Source organism: Staurois parvus, unplaced genomic scaffold (assembly GCF_062004578.1).
Source record: "Staurois parvus isolate SC_StPar_1 unplaced genomic scaffold, SC_StPar_1.0 ptg001422l, whole genome shotgun sequence".
Taxonomy (NCBI): domain Eukaryota; kingdom Metazoa; phylum Chordata; class Amphibia; order Anura; family Ranidae; genus Staurois; species Staurois parvus.
The window spans coordinates 491,430-511,861 of record NW_028319218.1 but is presented as its reverse complement, the minus strand read 5'-3'; the positions used below and the strand labels follow the sequence as shown (position 1 = coordinate 511,861).

The window sequence follows — 20,432 nt, the reverse complement described above, 5'->3', positions numbered from 1 at the left end:
TTACTTTTTTTTAAAAAGTTGGCTAGAGTAAGAGAGGGTTATGACCCCTGTCAGTTACTAAATTATTAAATAATAAATGAAATACCTATAATAAATTAAATAATACATTATGAACTAATTGATTAATTAATTTAAAAAAACTACATTTAAATAAAAAATATATTTTTTTTAAATTATTATTACATTTTTTTTAAAAAGTTGGCTAGAGTAAGAGAGGGTTATGACCCCTGTCAGTTACTAAATTGTTAAATAATAAATGAAATACCTATAATAAATTAAATAATACATTATGAACTAATTGATGAATTAATTTAAAAACATTACATTAAAATAAAAAATAAAAAAAATTTAATTATTATTACATTTTTTTTAAAAAGTTGGCTAGAGTAAGGGAGGGTTATGACCCCTGTCAGTAACTAAATTATTAAATAATAAATGAAATACCTATAATACATTAAATAATACATTATGAACTAACAGATGAATTAATTTAAAAAAAATTACATTTAAATAAAAAATAAAAAAAATTTAATTACATTTTTATTTTAAAGTTGGCTAGAGTAAGGGAGGGTTATGACCCCTGTCAGTAACTAAATTATTAAATAATAAATGAAATACCTATAATACCTTAAATAATACATTATGAACTAATTGATGAATTAATTTAAAAAAATTACATTTAAATAATAAATAAAAACAATTTAAATTATTATTACATTTTTTTTTTTAAATTGGCTAGAGTAAGGGAGGGTTATGACCCCTGTCAGTTACTAAATTATAATAAATGAAATACCTATAATAATTTAAATAATACATTATGAACTAATTGATGAATTAATTTAAAAAAATTACATTTAAATAAAAAATAAAAACAATTTAAATTATTATTACATTTTTTTTTTAAAGTTGGCTAGAGTAAGGGAGGGTTATGACCCCTGTCAGTTACTAAATTATAATAAATGAAATACCTATAATAAATTAAATAATACATTATGAACTAATTGATGAATTAATTTAAAAAAACTACATTTAAATAAAAAATAAATTTTTTTAAAATTATTATTACTTTTTTTAAAAAAGTTGGCTAGAGTAAGAGAGGGTTATGACCCCTGTCAGTTACTAAATTGTTAAATAATAAATGAAATACCTATAATAAATTAAATAATACATTATGAACTAATTGATGAATTAATTTTAAAAAATTACATTTAAATAAAAAGTAAAAACAATTTAAATTATTATTACATTTTTTTTTAAAGTTGGCTAGAGTAAGGGAGGGTTATGACCCCTGTCAGTTACTAAATTATTAAATAATAAATGAAATACCTATAATAAATTAAATAATACATTATGAACTAATTGATGAATTAATTTAAAAAAACTACATTTAAATAAAAAATAAAATTTTTTAAAATTATTATTACTTTTTTTAAAAAAGTTGGCTAGAGTAAGAGAGGGTTATGACCCCTGTCAGTTACTAAATTGTTAAATAATAAATGAAATACCTATAATAAATTAAATAATACATTATGAACTAATTGATGAATTAATTTAAAAAAATTACATTAAAATAAAAAATAAAAAAAATTTAATTATTATTACATTTTTTTTAAAAAGTTGGCTAGAGTAAGGGAGGGTTATGACCCCTGTCAGTAACTAAATTATTAAATAATAAATGAAATACCTATAATACATTAAATAATACATTATGAACTAACAGATGAATTAATTTAAAAAAAATTACATTTAAATAAAAAATAAAAAAAATTTTAATTACATTTTTATTTTAAAGTTGGCTAGAGTAAGGGAGGGTTATGACCCCTGTCAGTAACTAAATTATTAAATAATAAATGAAATACCTATAATACCTTAAATAATACATTATGAACTAATTGATGAATTAATTTAAAAAAATTACATTTAAATAAAAAATAAAAACAATTTAAATTATTATTACATTTTTTTTTTAAAGTTGGCTAGAGTAAGGGAGGGTTATGACCCCTGTCAGTTACTAAATTATAATGAATGAAATACCTATAATAATTTAAATAATACATTATGAACTAATTGATGAATTAATTTAAAAAAATTACATTTAAATAAAAAATAAAAACAATTTAAATTATTATTACATTTTTTTTTAAAGTTGGCTAGAGTAAGGGAGGGTTATGACCCCTGTCAGTTACTAAATTATTAAATAATAAATGAAATACCTATAATAAATTAAATAATACATTTTGAACTAATTGATGAATTAATTTAAAAAAATTACATTTAAATAAAAAATAAAAAAAAATTAAATTATTATTACTTTTTTTTTTTAAAGTTGGCTAGAGTAAGGGAAGGTTTTGACCCCTGTCAGTTACTAAATTATTAAATAATAAATTAAATACCTAAATAAATTAAATTGTACATTATGAACTAATAATTTTTTTTTTTAAATTAAAAATTAATTAATTGAAATAATTAATTAAAATAATTATAATTTTACTGTATATTTGGAGAGCCATTTTGTTTCAGTTTGTTATACTTGGAAATAGAAAATCATCAGCAATTTTAACTTTACCTCGCTATAAAAAAAATTGGTTTATAGTTTGCCCTTAAAAGTGAGAGTGGACCCCGCCATAATGTACAGTATGTGACCGTCCCCTTTAAATCACATGATGTGTGCTGTTGCTCTGTGGAGTGCTAGGTCCTGTGTGAACTACCATCATGACAACACAGACATGAAGCGTGACTTACCGAGGTGTCCTCGGAGCAGGAGGCGATGACGTTCTCAATGAACGGGTTCCACTTAACATCCAGCACTGTGCCCTGGTGCCCGCACACCTTGGGGTGGTTGGGCTCAATGCGTCCAGTCTGGGGGAGGCACAGAACATTTCAGAGGTGAGCCCCCTACCATGCAGACCTGGGGGAGGAGGACAGACAGATACACCTGTCAGTAGCTCCTCCCTCCACCTGCACACAGACTGCCCATGCACAACACTCGGATTCATTCTATTGGCAGTGACAACTTCCGCAACTCAAATTCAAGAAAATGATTTCAATGTTGAATTTCTAAACTGCGGGGGAACCCATTTGTACGTCTGACAAAAATAGAAGCTGGAACTGAACTCAGCCGAGAGCTGCGGCCTAATTCTGGGAGATTGAAAGAGGATATAAAAAGTGGAGCAAAGAAAAAAAACGAACAATATGAAGATAATCGTTATTTCTCTGCTGTAGATGAGAATGTATGAGGGCTGTACTGAGAGTAATGCAAAACTGGGAGTAACGTTTTATTAAAGTATAAATAGTATCTATAGTAACCATTCCTCTATAGTAACCCTTCCTCTATAGTAACCCTTCCTCTATAGTAACCCTTCCTCTATAGTAACCCTTCCTCTATAGTAACTCTTCCTCTATAGTAACCCTTCCTCTATAGTAACCCTTCCTCTATAGTAACTCTTCCTCTATAGTAACCTTTCCTCTATAGTAACCCTTCCTCTATAGTAACCCTCCCTCTATAGTAACCCTTCCTCTATAGTAACCCTTCCTCTATAGTAACCCTCCCTCTATAGTAACCCTTCCTCTATAGTAACCCTTCCTCTATAGTAACCCTCCCTCTATAGTAACCCTTCCTCTATAGTAACTCTTCCTCTATAGTAACCCTTCCTCTATAGTAACCTTTCCTCTATAGTAACCCTTCCTCTATAGTAACCCTCCCTCTATAGTAACCCTTCCTCTATAGTAACCCTTCCTCTATAGTAACCCTTCCTCTATAGTAACCCTCCCTCTGTAGTAACCTTTCCTCTGTAGTAACCCTTCCTCTATAGTAACCCTCCCTCTATAGTAACCCTTCCTCTATAGTAACCCTTCCTCTGTAGTAACTCTTCCTCTATAGTAACCCTTCCTCTATAGTAACTCTTCCTCTATAGTAACCCTTCCTCTATAGTGACTCTTCCTCTATAGTAACCCTCCCTCTATAGTAACCCTTCCTCTATAGTAACTCTTCCTCTATAGTAACCCTTCTTCTATAGTAACCCTTCCTCTATAGTAACCCTTCCTCTATAGTAACCCTTCCTCTATAGTAACCCTTCCTCTATAGTAACCCTCCCTCTATAGTAACCCTTCCTCTATAGTAACCCTTCCTCTATAGTAACCCTTCCTCTATAGTAGCCCTTCCTCTATAGTAACTCTTCCTCTATAGTAACCCTTCCTCTATAGTAGCCCTTCCTCTATAGTAACCCTTCCTCTATAGTAACCCTTCCTCTATAGTAACCCTTCCTCTATAGTAGCCCTTCCTCTATAGTAACCCTTCCTCTATAGTAACCCTTCCTCTATAGTAACTCTTCCTTCCGCCAGAACTGTAGCTCAGGAAAGGTACACAGGCGGCCAATCACGGGCGAGGAGTCGGAGCCGAGCGGACCCGCGAAAATCGAGTGAGGGAAAAGCCGGTAAGTGTGCAGTGCAGAGGTGCTGCTGCAACCACATATGCAGGCTGCAGCAGCACCATACTGGAACAGTGGTCAGCAAGTGTCATTGGTGTCACTGATACTAATGATGGGGCATTATTCCTCCCACTGACACAAACGATGGGGCACTATAGACAAATGATACTATTTACAGTCGTGCGGGGAGCGCAAAATGTTTTCTTCTTCCTAGGGGGGGCATGACAGAAAATAATTGAGAAGCACTGCTATAGAGGAAGGGTTACTATAGAGGAAGAGTTACTATAGAGGAAGGGTTACTATAGAGGAAGAGTTACTATAGAGGAAGAGTTACTATAGAGGAAGAGTTACTGTAGAGGAAGAGTTACTATAGAGGAAGAGTTACTATAGAGGAAGGGTTACTATAGAGGAAGAGTTACTATAGAGGAAGGGTTACTATAGAGGAAGAGTTGCTATAGAGGAAGGGTTACTATAGAGGAAGAGTTACTATAGAGGAAGAGTTACTATAGAGGAAGAGTTACTGTATAGGAAGGGTTACTATAGAGGAAGAGTTACTATAGAGGAAGGGTTACTATAGAGGAAGAGTTACTATAGAGGAAGAGTTACTATAGAGGAAGAGTTGCTATAGAGGAAGAGTTACTATAGAGGAAGGGTTACTATAGAGGAAGAGTTACTATAGAGGAAGAGTTACTATAGAGGGAGAGTTACTATAGAGGAAGAGTTACTATAGAGGGAGAGTTACTATAGAGGAAGGGTTACTATAGAGGAAGAGTTACTATAGAGGAAGAGTTACTATAGAGGAAGGGTTACTATGGAGGAAGGGTTACTATGGAGGAAGGGTTACTATAGAGGAAGGGTTACTGTAGAGGAAGAGTTACTATAGAGGAAGAGTTACTATGGAGGAAGGGTTACTATGGAGGAAGGGTTACTATAGAGGAAGGGTTACTATAGAGGAAGAGTTACTGTAGAGGAAGAGTTACTATAGAGGAAGAGTTACTATAGAGGAAGGGTTACTATAGAGGAAGGGTTACTATAGAGGAAGGGTTACTATAGAGGAAGAGTTACTATAGAGGAAGGGTTACTATAGAGGAAGAGTTACTATAGAGGAAGAGTTACTATAGGGGAAGGGTTACTATAGAGGAAGAGTTACTCAACCAACATGTAAAATGTAAATGAACTATAAGGTAATTAAGCCACGTTTGCATTCCATACAGTACAGCCCTCATAATATCTGATTTAGGGTACACGCACATAGACAGTTTTGCCCTCTTAACGCCAAATCCCAGCATTTTCCGCATTCTGGGAGGCCCCAGTGCAATGTCCAGTCCCACCACCAGCAGCCTGTGAAAATCAATGACAGGTTAAAAACCACTGTGGCTGGATGCTGCACATGTAGGGCTCTATGCATATAGGGATGTTTGGGGCCTAGGCACCTGAATGCAGCGCCCAGTACAGTACAATGTCCAGCCACTGCATATTTCAGCCGGTCATAGAAGTTAACAGGCTGCTGGATGCAGCACATGTGCCACCTGGGTGCCCAAAAGCGCTGGGACTTTACTCCGACAGGCCAAACCCCCTAAGTACACAAGTCCTTATTGTTACATCGAAGGTCCGTAACGCTTTTTCCAACTTTTGATGGAGTGGGAAAGTATTAGAACCCCTGTTGGGTTTTTGCTGCTATCCGGGGGGCTTCATTAAAGAGATTTATCCTCACTTCCTGTCCTGCTGACAACAATTTCATCAAAAAGGAAGTGAGGTACAAAGATAGTAATAAAAATCTGATAGGGGTGCTAGCCATCCTCTGTTCTACTATGCTTTTTTTTTTGTCTGTTTTGTTATTGGAGTTTTCCCGTCTGGTCAATTGTTGTCAGCAGGAGAGGAATGGGTAATGGAGCCCCAGAGAGCATTAAAAACCTACCATTGGGTTCCAACCCTTCCTGGCTCTATGTAAATCTAAGAAAAAATAGTTTGACCCGGACATACACTTTAAGGGAACAACCATTTTTCATTTTATCCAGTTGTATATGAGATATATGGTCATAGTCAAAAATCTCGTCCCCCCTCCCTCGCATTTCTGTCAGATAACTGTCCACTTCACCCATAAAATTGCTGCAATAACAAATGTTTCGGCATTCTCATGTTTATTCCTTTTGTTTGTATTGGTATGACACAAAAAAGTGGAGAAACAAAAAGCCAAATCTGACACATTCCATGCAAAACCTCAAAAATGGACCGGACACAATGATCGGCACCTTCTCAAAATTGTAAGAAATAATTACATTCCAAGTTTGTGACGTTCCTGTAATTTTTTCATTAATCTCCCCGTATCCATGACCAGTGATGACAATATAGAAATCACACCGACAACCAGTTAAATTGGTGAAAAATGGCCTCCACCTTTCTGATGTGTGTCTGTGTGCCACACGGAGCATGGAGAAGAGAAAGAGCAGCAAAGAATTGTCTGAGGATTGGAGAACAAAAATGGTATAAAAGCATGGACAACCTCAAGGTGACAAGTCCATCTCCAGAGATCTTTATGTTCCTGTGTCCACTGTGCGCAACATTTTCAAGAAGTTTACAGCCCATGGCACTAATCTCCCTGGACGTAGAGGAAAGAGAAAAATTGATCAAAGAACTTCGATCAACTTCCAGACAAATTCAATCTGACTTTCAGGCACAGGGTACACCTGTGTCCACTCGCACTATACGTCGCCATCTGAATGAAAAAGGACGCTATGGTAGGAGACCCAGGAGGACCCCACTGCTGATACAGAAATATGGGAGGAGACCCAGGAGGACTCCACTGCTGACACAGAAATATGGTAGGAGACCCAGGAGGACCCCATTGCTGATACAGAAATATGGTAGGAGACCCAGGAGGACCCCATTGCTGATACAGAAATATGGTAGGAGACCCAGGAGGACCCCACTGCTGACACGGAGATATGGGAGGAGACCCAGGAGGACCCCACTGGTGATACACAAATATGGGAGGAGACCCAGGAGAACCCCACTGCGGACACAGAAATATGGGAGGAGACCCAGGAGGACCCCACTGCTGACACAGAGATATGGGAGGAGACCCAGGAGGACCCCACTGCTGATACAGAAATATGGGAGGAGACCCAGGAGGACCCCACCGCTGACACAGAAATATGGTAGGAGACCCAGGAGGACCCCACTGCTGATACAGAAATATGGGAGGAGACCCAGGAGGACCCCACCGCTGACACAGAAATATGGTAGGAGACCCAGGAGGACCCCACTGCTGATACAGAAATATGGGAGGAGACCCAGGAGGACCCCACCGCTGACACAGAAATATGGTAGGAGACCCAGGAGGACCCCATTGCTGATACAGAAATATGGTAGGAGACCCAGGAGGACCCCACTGCTGATACACAAATATGGGAGGAGACCCAGGAGAACCCCACTGCTGACACAGAAATATGGGAGGAGACCCAGGAGGACCCCATTGCTGATACAGAAATATGGTAGGAGACCCAGGAGGACCCCACTGCTGATACACAAATATGGGAGGAGACCCAGGAGAACCCCACTGCTGACACAGAAATATGGGACGAGACCCAGGAGGACCCCACTGCTGACACAGAGATATGGGAGGAGACCCAGGAGGACCCCACTGCTGACACAGAAATATGGGAGGAGACCCAGGAGGACCCCACCGCTGACACAGAAATATGGTAGGAGACCCAGGAGGACCCCACTGCTGACACAGAAATATGGTAGGAGACCCAGGAGGACCCCACTGCTGACACAGAAATATGGTAGGAGACCCAGGAGGACCCCACTGCTGACACAGAAACATATTGGAAGCCAGATTGGAATTTGCCAAAACTAACCTAAGGAAGCCAAATCATTTTGGGAGAATGTGCTGTTGACAGATGAAACAAATTGACACGATTCCAGCTTTTTGGTAAAGTCCATCATTCTACTGTTTCAGAAAATTCAATGAGGACTTTAAAGAGAAGAATCCAGTCCCTCCAGTCACACATGGTGGGGGGTCACAGTCCCTCCAGTCACACATGGTGGGGGGTCACTGATGGTTTGGGGTTGCTTTGCTGCTTCAGGCACTGGATGTCTTGGCCGTGTGCATGGCATTATGAAATCTGAAGACTACCAGAGAATTCTGGGGTGCAATGTAGGGCACGGTGTCAGAAAGTTGGGTCTCCATCAGAGGTCATGGGTCTTCCAGCAGGACAATGACCCAAAGCACACATCAAAAAGCCCCCAGAAATGGTTTCAGACAAAGCGCTGGAGAGGACTGAACTGGCCAGCAATGAGTCCAGATCTCCATCCCATAGAGCTCCTGTGGAGAGATCTCAGAACAGCAGTTGGGGAAAGGAACCTTCCAATGTGAGAGACCTGGAGGAGTTGGTGAAAGAAGAGCGATCCAAAATTCCAGCAGAGAGGTGGAGGAAACTCATTGATGGTGACAGGAAGCCAATCATTTCACTTATTACATGGAGGGTGCCAATAATTTTGTCCAGTCCATTTTTGGGGTTTTGCGTGGAATGGGTCAGATTTGGCTTTTTGTTTCTCCACTTTTTTGTGCCACACCGATACAAACAAAAGAAATAAACACGAGAATGCCGAAACATTTGTCATTGCAGCAATTTTCTGGGTCAAGTGGTGCGTTATCTGACAGAAAAGCAAGGGGGTGGTAAGATTTTTGGCCATGACTGTAACTAACCATTGCCCCCTACTGATCACATTTACAGACTTACATTCAATGTCACCTTAAGCTGACTCTACACAATCTGAACCATTAAAGGCAATATCAATTAAATGAGCAAACAAAGGCCATGGCTGTTTATTTAACATACATACATAATTATTGACAAAATTGCGAGCTGGAGTCTTCAATAACAAAATTGTAGAGCTATTCATCCTGTGAAACTGCATGTACCTTCGTTTTGTGTGACCTGGGGGCAAAAATCGAATGTTATTAGGCTATATTCTCCCAAGGTCGAATGTTAGATGGCGCTGACATAGTGAATAAGCATCGATCATCAGTTCCATCTAGTGGCCATAATGTGCTATTTTCCAGATTTTTTTTTTCTGATTTATGCTTTTCTTACGAATGTAAAATGTTCGACCTGCAGAGAAAACGGCCTACTAACAATCGCACAGAATTGAACTTTCACAGGACTATGTCTAGGGGCTTAGTTATACAGTAGTGAATGTGACTGTCACCAAACATTTACTGGCAGGGAATCAATCACTGTCGTTGTCACGCATGCACCAGGAAGAGTCACCTGCAGTGAATGTTTGGTGAATGTTAGGAATAACTGCTTTATAAATAGGATCCTAAATATATCTTATTGGATTCGGTGCTTCAAATGCTAAAAATGAGTGAATCATGCATACGACTATAACAACCAATCAGAAATTAGTTCTTATCTAAACCAGGGGCGGACTGACAACTCATGGGGCCCCCGGGCAATAGGGGATCATGGGGCCCCTGTGTCCTTGACCACACTCAAATCACACCCAAAAAAGCCTATAAAAGTTACCAGGCATTTCATGGGGCCCCCCTACTGACCCTGGGCCCTCGGGCAGTGCCCGAGTGCTCGAATGGTCAGTCCGCCCCTGATCTAAACTGACTGCAGTATTCTGGAATCTTCTTGGCTACTGTTGGATCAAGGCCGTCTTAAACCCAAACCCCCCCCCCTTCCCAAATGTCATATATCGCAGCTTACCAATCATTAGATGTGGCGGCTGCATTAGTTTTCTTTTCTTTGGCTTTTTCCACCTCTGTTTTCACCCGGTGGTCTGGCCAGTAACACACCTACTGCATTAGAGCGCCCCCACTCTGGATGAAGGAGCACAGGAGGCACAGCAGAGAGCAGCATTGTCGGTCTGGGGGGGAGTGTAGCATTAGATGGACTGGCGGATTTAAATACATTAACACATTTAAGCCGAACTCCGGCTCACACTTTATAAGCAGTTACAGCAAACATTTTTTTTTTCCTTTTGAGATAAAGGTTTTACATAAATAAAAGCTGATCATTGTAAGCGCCCCTGTCAACAGTAAATGGTTTGTCTCAACCCTGTAACTGCAGGAGAGCTTGTCCTTTTAAAAAAACAAAAAAAACAAAAAACAACAGACTTACTGGCAAGATCACCAGATGAAAATGGAAGAAAATAAAGTCTAAAAAAGAAAATGAATGCAGCCACATCGGTAAGCTGAAATATAATACATATTTACTTTTGGGTTTAATATTACTTTATAGCTCTTGGCATACAGCCCCTGCACTTTTCTTTATTGCCCCGTCATGTCCTAAATCACGTTCGATGTTTTCAGGTTTCAGAGAAGTCATAGTGTGACAGTTGAGCTTTTGTTTGTCTGCGTACGTCATTAGGCTTGATGGTGTTTTTGTGAATGAAGGTATTCGTTTGATATCACACTGTGGTAGCACCCAGATATGGCAGAGTTCCCCTTTAGACTCTAACACTTCTAGCAGCCTGTGTTTGTAAAAGCAAGGTTTTCGGCTCATCGTCCCCCCTCCCTTATTTCCTGTGAATAATGTGTACCGGTTCGTAGCTGGGGTTCTTATCTGTAGCTGCTGTCCAAGGTTATTCTGCAGAGTTTAGAAAGCCGGTTGAAAGTAATAGAAAATGAAAGAAGAAATGTGTGCCTCGTGACGTAATCGTTGGTATATATACGCTTGTAGGACGTTTTCTATAACTCACTTGGCAGATGAGAGCATTAGCAGTCTGTTGAGTCAAAACAGCGCTGTTTTTAATAAATCATTTGTATTCCTCAAGTCCGTGTCCGGAGTTCTCAGGTTTGCCGAAATTGCTACTACAAAATGATGATTTTGTTACAGTTGCAGTACATAAGATCCTGGCATGGCAGTGTTTTTATTATGTAAAGTAGATCTACACCTACTGGCCACTTTATTAGGTCTACCTGTTCAATGGCTTGGTAACACAAATTGCTAATCAGCCAATCACATGGCAGCAACTCAATGCATTTAGGCATCTAGACGTGGTGAAGACGATTGGCTGAAGTTCAAACCGAGCATCAGAATGAGGAAGAAAGGGGATTTAAGTGACTTTGAACGTGGCATGGTTATTGGTGCCAGACGGGCTGGTCTGAGTATTTAAAAACTGCTGATCTACTGGGATTTTCATGCACAAGGGTTTGAGGAGGAGGAGGGGTATTTGAGGAGGAAGGTCTGGGGGGGAAACTGAGGAGGAGGGGGAGGGAGTTCTGGGGTTCTGAGGAGGAGGGGAGCCTGAGGTGGAGGAGGGGAAGTCTGAGGAGGAGGGGGGAGGGCTAGGGAGGAGGTCTGAGAAGGAGGGGGGGGGTCTGAGGGGTCTAAGTAGGAGGGGGGAGGTCTGGGGGAGGGGTCTGAGCAGAAGGAGGGGAGGTCTTAGGAAGAGGGGGGAGGTTTGAGGGGTCTGAGGAGGAGGAGGGGGAGGTCTGAGGAGGAGGCGGGAGGTCTGGTGCTGGGTTGATCTCCTTAACCCTTGTACTCATAGATCATCTGGAATTTAGAGGCAGCCACATGCCACTAGAGAAGAGGAGAGAGGAAGAGTGGACCTCTGCCCCCCGCCACGCTGAGACTGAGCATCGGCTCTATTTCCGTCTGTAGGCTGGAGGAAGGAGAAAACCTAATCCTCTCTCCAGCTGCAGCTATCGGCCGCTGCTCTTTCTGACAGGAGGTTCCACTCCTGTCAGTGAGGAACAGACGCAGTTCGGCCTTTTTACATGACATCAAAGCGGCCCATGGGGCAATTGCCACCCTGCCACCCGGCCCAATCCACCTGAGACACATAAGGTGACACACAGGTAAAATGTCAATTAAAGGTTAGTTTCCCACATCTGTGGATTTTTAAATTGCAATTAGTTTCTGTGTATAAACAGTCAATGAGTTTTTTTAGCTCCTACATGGATGCAATGAGCAGGCTAGATACTGAGCCATGGGGAGCAGAAAAAGAACTGTCAAAAGACCTGCATAACAAGGTAATGGGGCTTTATAAAGGTAGAAAAGGATATAAAAAGATATCCAAAGCCTTAAATATGCCAGTCCGTATTGTTCAGTCACTTATTAAGAAGTGGAAATTTTGGGGATCTCTTGATGCCCATCCAAGGTCAGGTAGATCAAGAAACATTGCAGCCACAACTGTCAGAATTGTTCAGGACACAAAGAAAAACCCAGAGATAACCTCAGGAGGAATACAGGCTGCTCTGGAATAAGACGGTGTGTTTTTTTAAGGAGTACAATACGACGATACTTGAACAAAAATGAGCTGCATGGTTGAGTTACCAGAAAGAAGCCTTTACTGTGCCAATGCCACAAAAAAGCCCGGTTACAATACGCCCAACAACACCTTGACATGTCTCACAGCTTCTGGCACACTGTAATCTGAAGTGACCAAAACAGAGCTTTATGGTCAAAACTAAGCGCTTGGTACTCTTGTCGCTGTTGACCCCTCCACTGTGAAGCATGGTGGTGGCTCACTGATGTTTTGGGGGTGTGTGAGCTCTAAAAGCATCGGGAATCTTGTGAAAATTGATGGCAAGATGAATGCAGCATGTTATCAAAAAATACTGGCAAATAATTTGCATTCTTCTGCACAAAAGCTGCGCATGGGACGCTCTTGGACTCTCCAGCACAACAATGACCCCAAGCAGAAGGCCAAGTTGACCCTCCAGTGGTTACAGCAGAAAAAGGTGAAGTTTCTGGAGTGGTCTGCAGAGTCTCCTGACCTTAATACCACCGAGCCGCTCTGGGAAGATCTCAAACGTGCGGTTCGTGCAAGACGACCAAAGACTTGGCATGACCTGGAGGCATTTTGCCGAGACGGATGGGCGGCTCTACCACCGGCCGGAATTCGGGGGCCTCATAGACAACTATTACAGAAGATGGCGCGCATTTATTGATGCTAAAGGGGGCGAAACTCAGGATTAGGAATTAAGGGGGTGCAGTTTTGAACAGAGGGCATTTCATTGGTTTACTTGTCACCATGTTCTGTTCTATGATTGGGCCATTCTGTTATCACCTTCAGTTACAGAATAGGAATTCCATAAGAAATACAAGAAGTGGGTTTTGTCGGCTCGCTCATGTTTTCTTTACAAATGGTTCATCCTGTATATCGGGGGTCCGCAAGCCATCGTTTACGATCGACTGGTCTACGGCGGAGAGCCAACAGGTCGGTCGAGGAAGTGCTACCTGTGTGTGACACTGTAGTGGGGCCAATGTGGGGGAGGGGGCAGAGGAGACACTGTGGGCGGAGGGACACAGAAGACACTGAGGTGGGCAGAAGAGACACTGTGGGAAGGGGGGGCAAAGGAGACACTGTGGGAGGGGGGACACAGAAGACACTGTGGGGGGAAGAAGAGACACTGTGGGAGGGGGGGCAGAGGAGACACTGTGTTGGGGGGGGGGGCAGAAGAGACATGTGGGAGGGGGGGCAGAAGAGACACTGTGGGAGGGGGGACACAGGGGACACTGTGGGAAGCGGCAGAGGAAATTCTGTGGGAGGGGATAGAGGAGACACTGTTGAAGGGGGGACAGAGGAAACTACAATGGAGGGGGGTGGAGGATGATAAAAAAAGGACAGAGGGCACTGCTATGGAGGATGGGGAATCAGAGGACACTGCTATGGGGCATGGTAGAGGACACTACACAGTTGGGGGGGGGGAGTTGAGGTAAAGGGGCAGAAGACACTGGTTTTGGGGTACAGAACACTACTGGGGTGGAAGGGCGCAAAGGATATGACAGTGGGGGGGGGGTGAAGGGGGCAGAGGACACTGCTTTGGGGGTGCTATAGGACAGAACCGTGGGGGACACTACAGTTGGGGAGGGGGTGATGTGAAGGGAGCAGAGGGCACAACATTGAAGGGTACAGGCCACTACTGTGGGGGGGTGATGAGAAGAGGGCAGAGGACACAACATTGGGGGGTACAGGACACTACTGTGGGGGGAGTGGGCAGAGGGCACTACATTGGGGGAGTGATGAGAAGGGGGCAGAGGACACTACAGTTGGGGGTGATGTAAAGTGGGGCAGAGGACACAACTGTGGGGGGTGTTTTTTTTACATTTTATACAATCAGAATACATACGGGAACGTTCAATATGACCAGAACAAAAGCCAGCAGTTAACATTTCCTCTGGCTTCCACTGAATTTTCTGATATGTATAGTGTGCTGCACCCCACTCTGGATTCAATGGAACACAGAATCTAAGCAGTGGTGAATTTAAGCAGTGGCCTCTCTGCTTTGGTCTGAACCCCCCTCCCTCCAATGAATCAGAGCTAGAACCATCCATTCAGAAGGTTCATACCCTCTGAGCAAGTCAGTCTGTAGACAGGTGAAGTTAGTTAGTCTGCCACTAGGTGGCCCTGTTCCAGAATAGTGTCTGGTTACAGAAGACAGTGTCATCGGGTGTTAGGCCCCTTTTAGGTAGAGCCCTCCCATAGTGACATCTTGGTTGAGTCAGTGCCCAGTTATAAGTCAGGTTGGGAGGAGCCCTAGTGCAGTTTTGGTATGGGAGCCAAACACCCCACACCTAAGTAGATGTAGCCAAGAAGTTGAGGCTCTGGACAGGAAAAAGTAGTCCTGCACCCAGAATAGCTGGCTGTAGACTTCCTGATTCCTGTGGAGGCCAGGGCAAGTTGCAAAAGTGCTTTTAGAACAGGCTAAGAGTGAAGCTATTCCAAGAAAAGGTCCCAGGAGAGGCATACCCAGGAAGGAGGTGACTACAGGGAGCCTATTCCAGTGAGTACTAATGACCTGGGGTGGAGGGAGGAACTTTTAGAGAAAAGGTGACTGCTTAAGAGTGCTGCGTGATGCTTTCACACGTGACTACTGAAGACCGTCCAGTAAATGTGAATGACAATGTGCTCTCAAGTGACTCAAGAATGTATGTCAATGTGATGTGACTTAGTTTCGCCACTCCTTGAGTACCATCAGTAAAGTGCAGCAACCCTATTTCTGTGTGGACAATCCTTCCTTGAGGATAAAAAAAATTCAACAGCCGGGAAAGTTGTGTGGAGGCCTCTGGCATGAGTGGGGCACAATATGGCAGAGGGTTGGCCTCAGAAGACGGGACAGTGTTCTAGTAAGGAGAGGAGTGGGGCAGGGACTTGTTCTTTTGGTGCCAACATCCAGTTAATTGCAAAGACCCTACTTATAAGCAGTATAAGGACAGGTTCATTCGGCGACTTGGGCAAGGATGTGGAAATGTGCCCTCTCCCCCACTCCTAGTGCATGCCATCGAATTGGTGTACCTTAGGTACCATTCACTGCCCTCTTGCAACAGCTGTCCATGGTTGGCATGGAGTATGCACAGAAATGAAGCTATGGCCTGGCCCTGTCTGCTAATCACTGTTCTACTACCCCGGCCAATTGTCCCTCCTGCCCATCCCTTGTCCCGGCCATGCTTATATGTCACTTTGCCCATGAGGATATAAGATGTCAGGAGTTAGCCAAGGAAATTGGTCAAATGGGTCTCAAAGTAGTAGAAGAGCAAAGTGAACGGAATTGGTGCGTTTAGTAGTGAACTTCTTTGATGGGCATGCTGATTTGGTAAAAAAAAACCACCCATAAGTATTGGTCACTGCTGGTGTCATCTGTCCCGGTTCTTTCCAGGATATTACCATCAAAAATAATTTAGAGAAATGGAAGGCGATATGGAGATGAAGAGTACATTTTGATCTCAAAATTTGCCAATATTCATGTTCAGTATGCACTTGCGTTTGAACAAAATTGTTCGGCAATTTAAATTAGAAGCGACCAGGTGACATGTGAAACATGGCACCTTAAAAAGGGTACCATGTGTGAAACCACTAATTTGTTCCATATGGTCCAACACCCGCGTGCCTTGGCATATGTAGGTCAGATGTCATGCAACATCAAAGTTTGGCTGAATGAACAATTGCAGTTCCATTAGGCCCTACAAAATCAATGGATTGTAATTAAAAACAAAAAAAAAAAACGTAATGCTAAGAATGAGAGATCTGTGTCTTGTGAAATTAAATTTTAATGATGGTTGTCCTTTAGACCCCATCCACCCTGAGCTAAGTTTCACCCTTGCCATTCATCAGTCCAGTGGGAGAACCTCAGTGACCAATATCAAACCTTCAAATTCAATTTAAAACCAAGGAAGTCATTGATGACCAGCTTCTGAAAATGTGAGTTGTCTGGCTATCTTTGGTTTCGAAACTTTCTGAGCAAGCATGCATCAAGTGAAGCAACATGAAGTAAGACCTCCTGCTCTTTGTACGTGTCAGAGGCTGCTGGATAAGTATGACAGCTAGGCAACTAGCCACTTCAGAGAGGCCATCATTGGCAGCCTACAAGCTTCCAAGATTGCTTCATTATATAATGTCATGACTTCTTCCGGTCTAAGTCTCCAATTTGTCAAACAGAAGAAAACATAACTTGTGCCACTTACCTGGTGGAGGGGAATCACCAGAAATGCACCCCCTCCCGCACTCTCGGTAACAATGGCTAGGAACTTGGAGTTGACGGCACAGAAAGAGTTGTCATGCACGTTCTTGGTGATGGGTATGCATTCGTAACAGTTCTCTCGACTTGCCACCTTGCCGTACACATTCCTGAATTTGGAACTGCGATATTGCGGGCGCCACGACATCTGGAGAGGATGAATATGGCGTCAATAGCAGTGCGGCATAGTAAACATACAATGGTAATTTAGGAAGACATATCTTCAAAGCCCAACATCAGACACTTTCAATTTAGCAGTTGGATAGATAAGGGAAGCATGGGCAGAGCTTGAGGGGTTGCAGAGGTTGCAATGGCGGCTCTCCCCATGCTCCAGGGGACCCATGCGGCCTCTCTGTCACATTTGGTTTTGCACTGTGTTGCTGAAGAGAAGTGCTTGCCAGTTCACCCTGTGTAGGTAATTCAGTAAACTCAGAGGACCTGGGCCGGCCAAGCAGGGGACCGCTCAGGCCCGTCTTGTGCCCTCTGAGTTTCCACCTTCACCTACACAGGGTGATGGGGCAAGCGCTGTCCCCCAGAGGTGCACTCTCTGCTCACCTACCAACCACCTGGCCCCTATGCACCCAATACAGCCCCTCCCTACCCTGCCCAGTACAGCCCCTCCCCACTCTGCACACAAGGTGGGGGCATTTAGGCCATACTCTGAGCTGTCTGGTGAAATCGATGGGTTTGTAGGTGAATCTGGAAGTCAGAGGGCTTGTATGTGAATCTGGAAGTCAGAGGGCTTGTATGTGAATCTGAAAGTCATAGGGCTTGTATGTGAATCTGGAAGTCAGAGGGATGGTATGTGAATCTGGAAGTCAGAGGGCTTGTATGTGAATCTGGAAGTCAGAGGGCTTGTATGTGAATCTGAAAGTCATAGGGCTTGTATGTGAATCTGGAAGTCAGAGGGCTTGTATGTGAATCTGAAAGTCATAGGGCTTGTATGTGAATCTGGAAGTCAGAGGGCTTGTATGTGAATCTGGATGTCAGAGGGCTTGTATGTGAATCTGAAAGTCATAGGGCTTGTATGTGAATCTGAAAGTCAGAGGGCTTGTATGTGAATCTGGAAGTCAGAGGGCTTGTATGTGAATCTGAAAGTCATAGGGCTTGTATGTGAATCTGAAAGTCATAGGGCTTGTATGTGAATCTGGATGTCAGAGGACTTGTATGTGAATCTGAAAGTCATAGGGCTTGTATGTGAATCTGGAAGTCAGAGGGCTTGTATGTGAATCTGGATGTCAGAGGGCTTGTATGTGAATCTGAAAGTCATAGGGCTTGTATGTGAATCTGAAAGTCAGAGGGCTTGTATGTGAATCTGGAAGTCAGAGGGCTTGTATGTGAATCTGGAAGTCAGAGGGCTTGTATGTGAATCTGAAAGTCAGAGGGCTTGTATGTGAATCTGGAAGTCAGAGGGCTTGTATGTGAATCTGAAAGTCATAGGGCTTGTATGTGAATCTGGAAGTCAGAGGGCTTGTATGTGAATCTGGATGTCAGAGGGCTTGTATGTGAATCTGGATGCCAGAGGGCTTGTATGTGAATCTGGATGTCAGAGGGCTTGTATGTGAATCTGGATGTCAGAGGGCTTGTATGTGAATCTGGATGCCAGAGGGCTTGTATGTGAATCTCAAAGTCATAGGGCTTGTATGTGAATCTGGAAGTCAGAGGGCTTGTATGTGAATCTGGAAGTCAGAGGGCTTGTATGTGAATCTGGAAGTCAGAGGGCTTGTATGTGAATCTGGAAGTCAGAGGGCTTGTATGTGAATCTGGAAGTCAGAGGGCTTGTATGTGAATCTGGAAGTCAGAGGGCTTGTATGTGAATCTGGAAGTCAGAGGGCTTGTATGTGAATCTGGAAGTCAGAGGGCTTGTATGTGAATCTGGAAGTCAGAGGGCCCTTTCACCTGGGCGGGGTCTGAGTTTCCTCTTTTACATACAAGCCCACCGCTCAGAGTGTGACCTACCTGCCCCCACCTTGTGTGCACGAGCAGTCCACAGCAGGGGAGTGAGAAGGGAGACAATGAGACCACCATACAGTCAAAGACAATACTTCAGTAAGTAGCAGACCTCACAACTTTCTTGGTGCATGACGGGAGTATCTTGGTGGGCGGTGGAAGTCGTGGGTGGTAGTAGGGAGGCCCCAGATCAACTTTTGCATCAGCGCCCACGAGCTTCAAGCTACACCTCTGAGGAGGAGAGTTATAATTTCTGTTGGGTGTTTTCTGTGACATTGTGGAGAACTTTCCTCACTTCCTGTCCTTGTGACACCCATACATGATGGGTGTCACTTGCACAGAAAGTCAATAAAAACAATGTGAGAAGTTTTAAACCCTCCCCACTCTACTAAAATACTAAAAACGTGGGGTCTATACCCCAATCGGAGATTTTTTATCACTGCTTGTCTTGACAGGATGTTCTGCATATTGGGTTGAGTAGAGAGCCATCTATTGGGAGTTCAAAGCAATTGCACCCTTTTTATTATTCTTATCAAAAAGAACAGGAAGTACTTTGTATTTTGTTAATAAAGATTTTCCATCCACCACTGCAGTGCCATTTCAGCTTTCAGAAGAACCCCCCAGTGAAAGTCTCCTCTTTCCCTCTTTGATACACATATGCTTGTAAGTCTATTCATTGTTTGTTAAAGTTATACTGTATATATGTAAATTGCAATGTTATGTACAGGGGCGGACTGACAACTCATGGGGCCCCCAGGCAATAGGAGATTATGGGGCCCCGTGTCCTTGCCCAAACCCAAAAAAGCCTATGAAAAAGGTACCAGGGGCATCTCATGGGGCCCCCTACTGACCCCGGGCCCTTGGGCAGTGCCCGAGTTTCCAAATGGTCAGTCCATCCCTAGTTATGTATATGTGGATTTGAAGGTAGCGGTCTGCAAAAGAAATGTGTTTATTGTATGCGTTTGGGAGAGACACGTAAAGCATATTGTAACCTCAGCTTAAGTGATTCTATTGCAGTTTTACAGAACTATTCACAGAAGTAAATTCAGTTTTGAAATGAAATACAATGCCGCTTTTGTCAGTTCTGTTAGCTAGCTATCGGCTAACCGTTAGTAGGGCGAGTTACAGGAATTCAAGGAAAATCTCACCAATAGGCAGACACTAATAAAAAAATGGACAGATTTTCCAATCCCCTCCCACTATCCTAAAAAAACTAAAGGATATGTTTTCAGTGGAGTTGATCTTTAAAGGTATGGTATAAATAAGTGAAAAGTTCAAGTATAGTTTGAAAACAGAACCTGTACATATGCAAAGTTGAAGAATGCACCCAAGGCGTTTTTCCCGGGTGTGTGCCTCCAGATTTCACAAACGATGAGTAACATTGTGTTGAGTATAGAGCCATCTATTGGGTCTTCACTGCAATTGCACCCTTTTTATTATTCTTATTATGTTAATAAATTATTCTTATTATTTATTATTTCTTATCAAAAAGAACAGGAAGTACTTTGTATTTTGTTAATAAAGATGTTTCATCCACCACTGCAGTGCCATTTCAGCTTCCGGAAGAACAC

The 20,432-nt window shown here is 42.5% G+C and overlaps 1 protein-coding gene across 1 annotated transcript in view; it reads right to left on the bottom strand.

Moving 5' to 3' along the window:
- CORO2B (coronin 2B) overlaps positions 1–20,432 on the bottom strand; it is a 114,717-nt gene that overhangs the window by 39,946 nt on the left and 54,339 nt on the right. Inside the window, exons 2-3 of the mRNA XM_089662071.1 lie at positions 16,859–17,059; positions 2,743–2,859 (exon numbers count right to left, since the gene is read on the bottom strand). Of these exons, the coding sequence (XP_089518197.1) occupies positions 2,743–2,859; positions 16,859–17,059 (318 nt within the window). The remainder of the gene's footprint in view (positions 1–2,742; positions 2,860–16,858; positions 17,060–20,432) is intronic.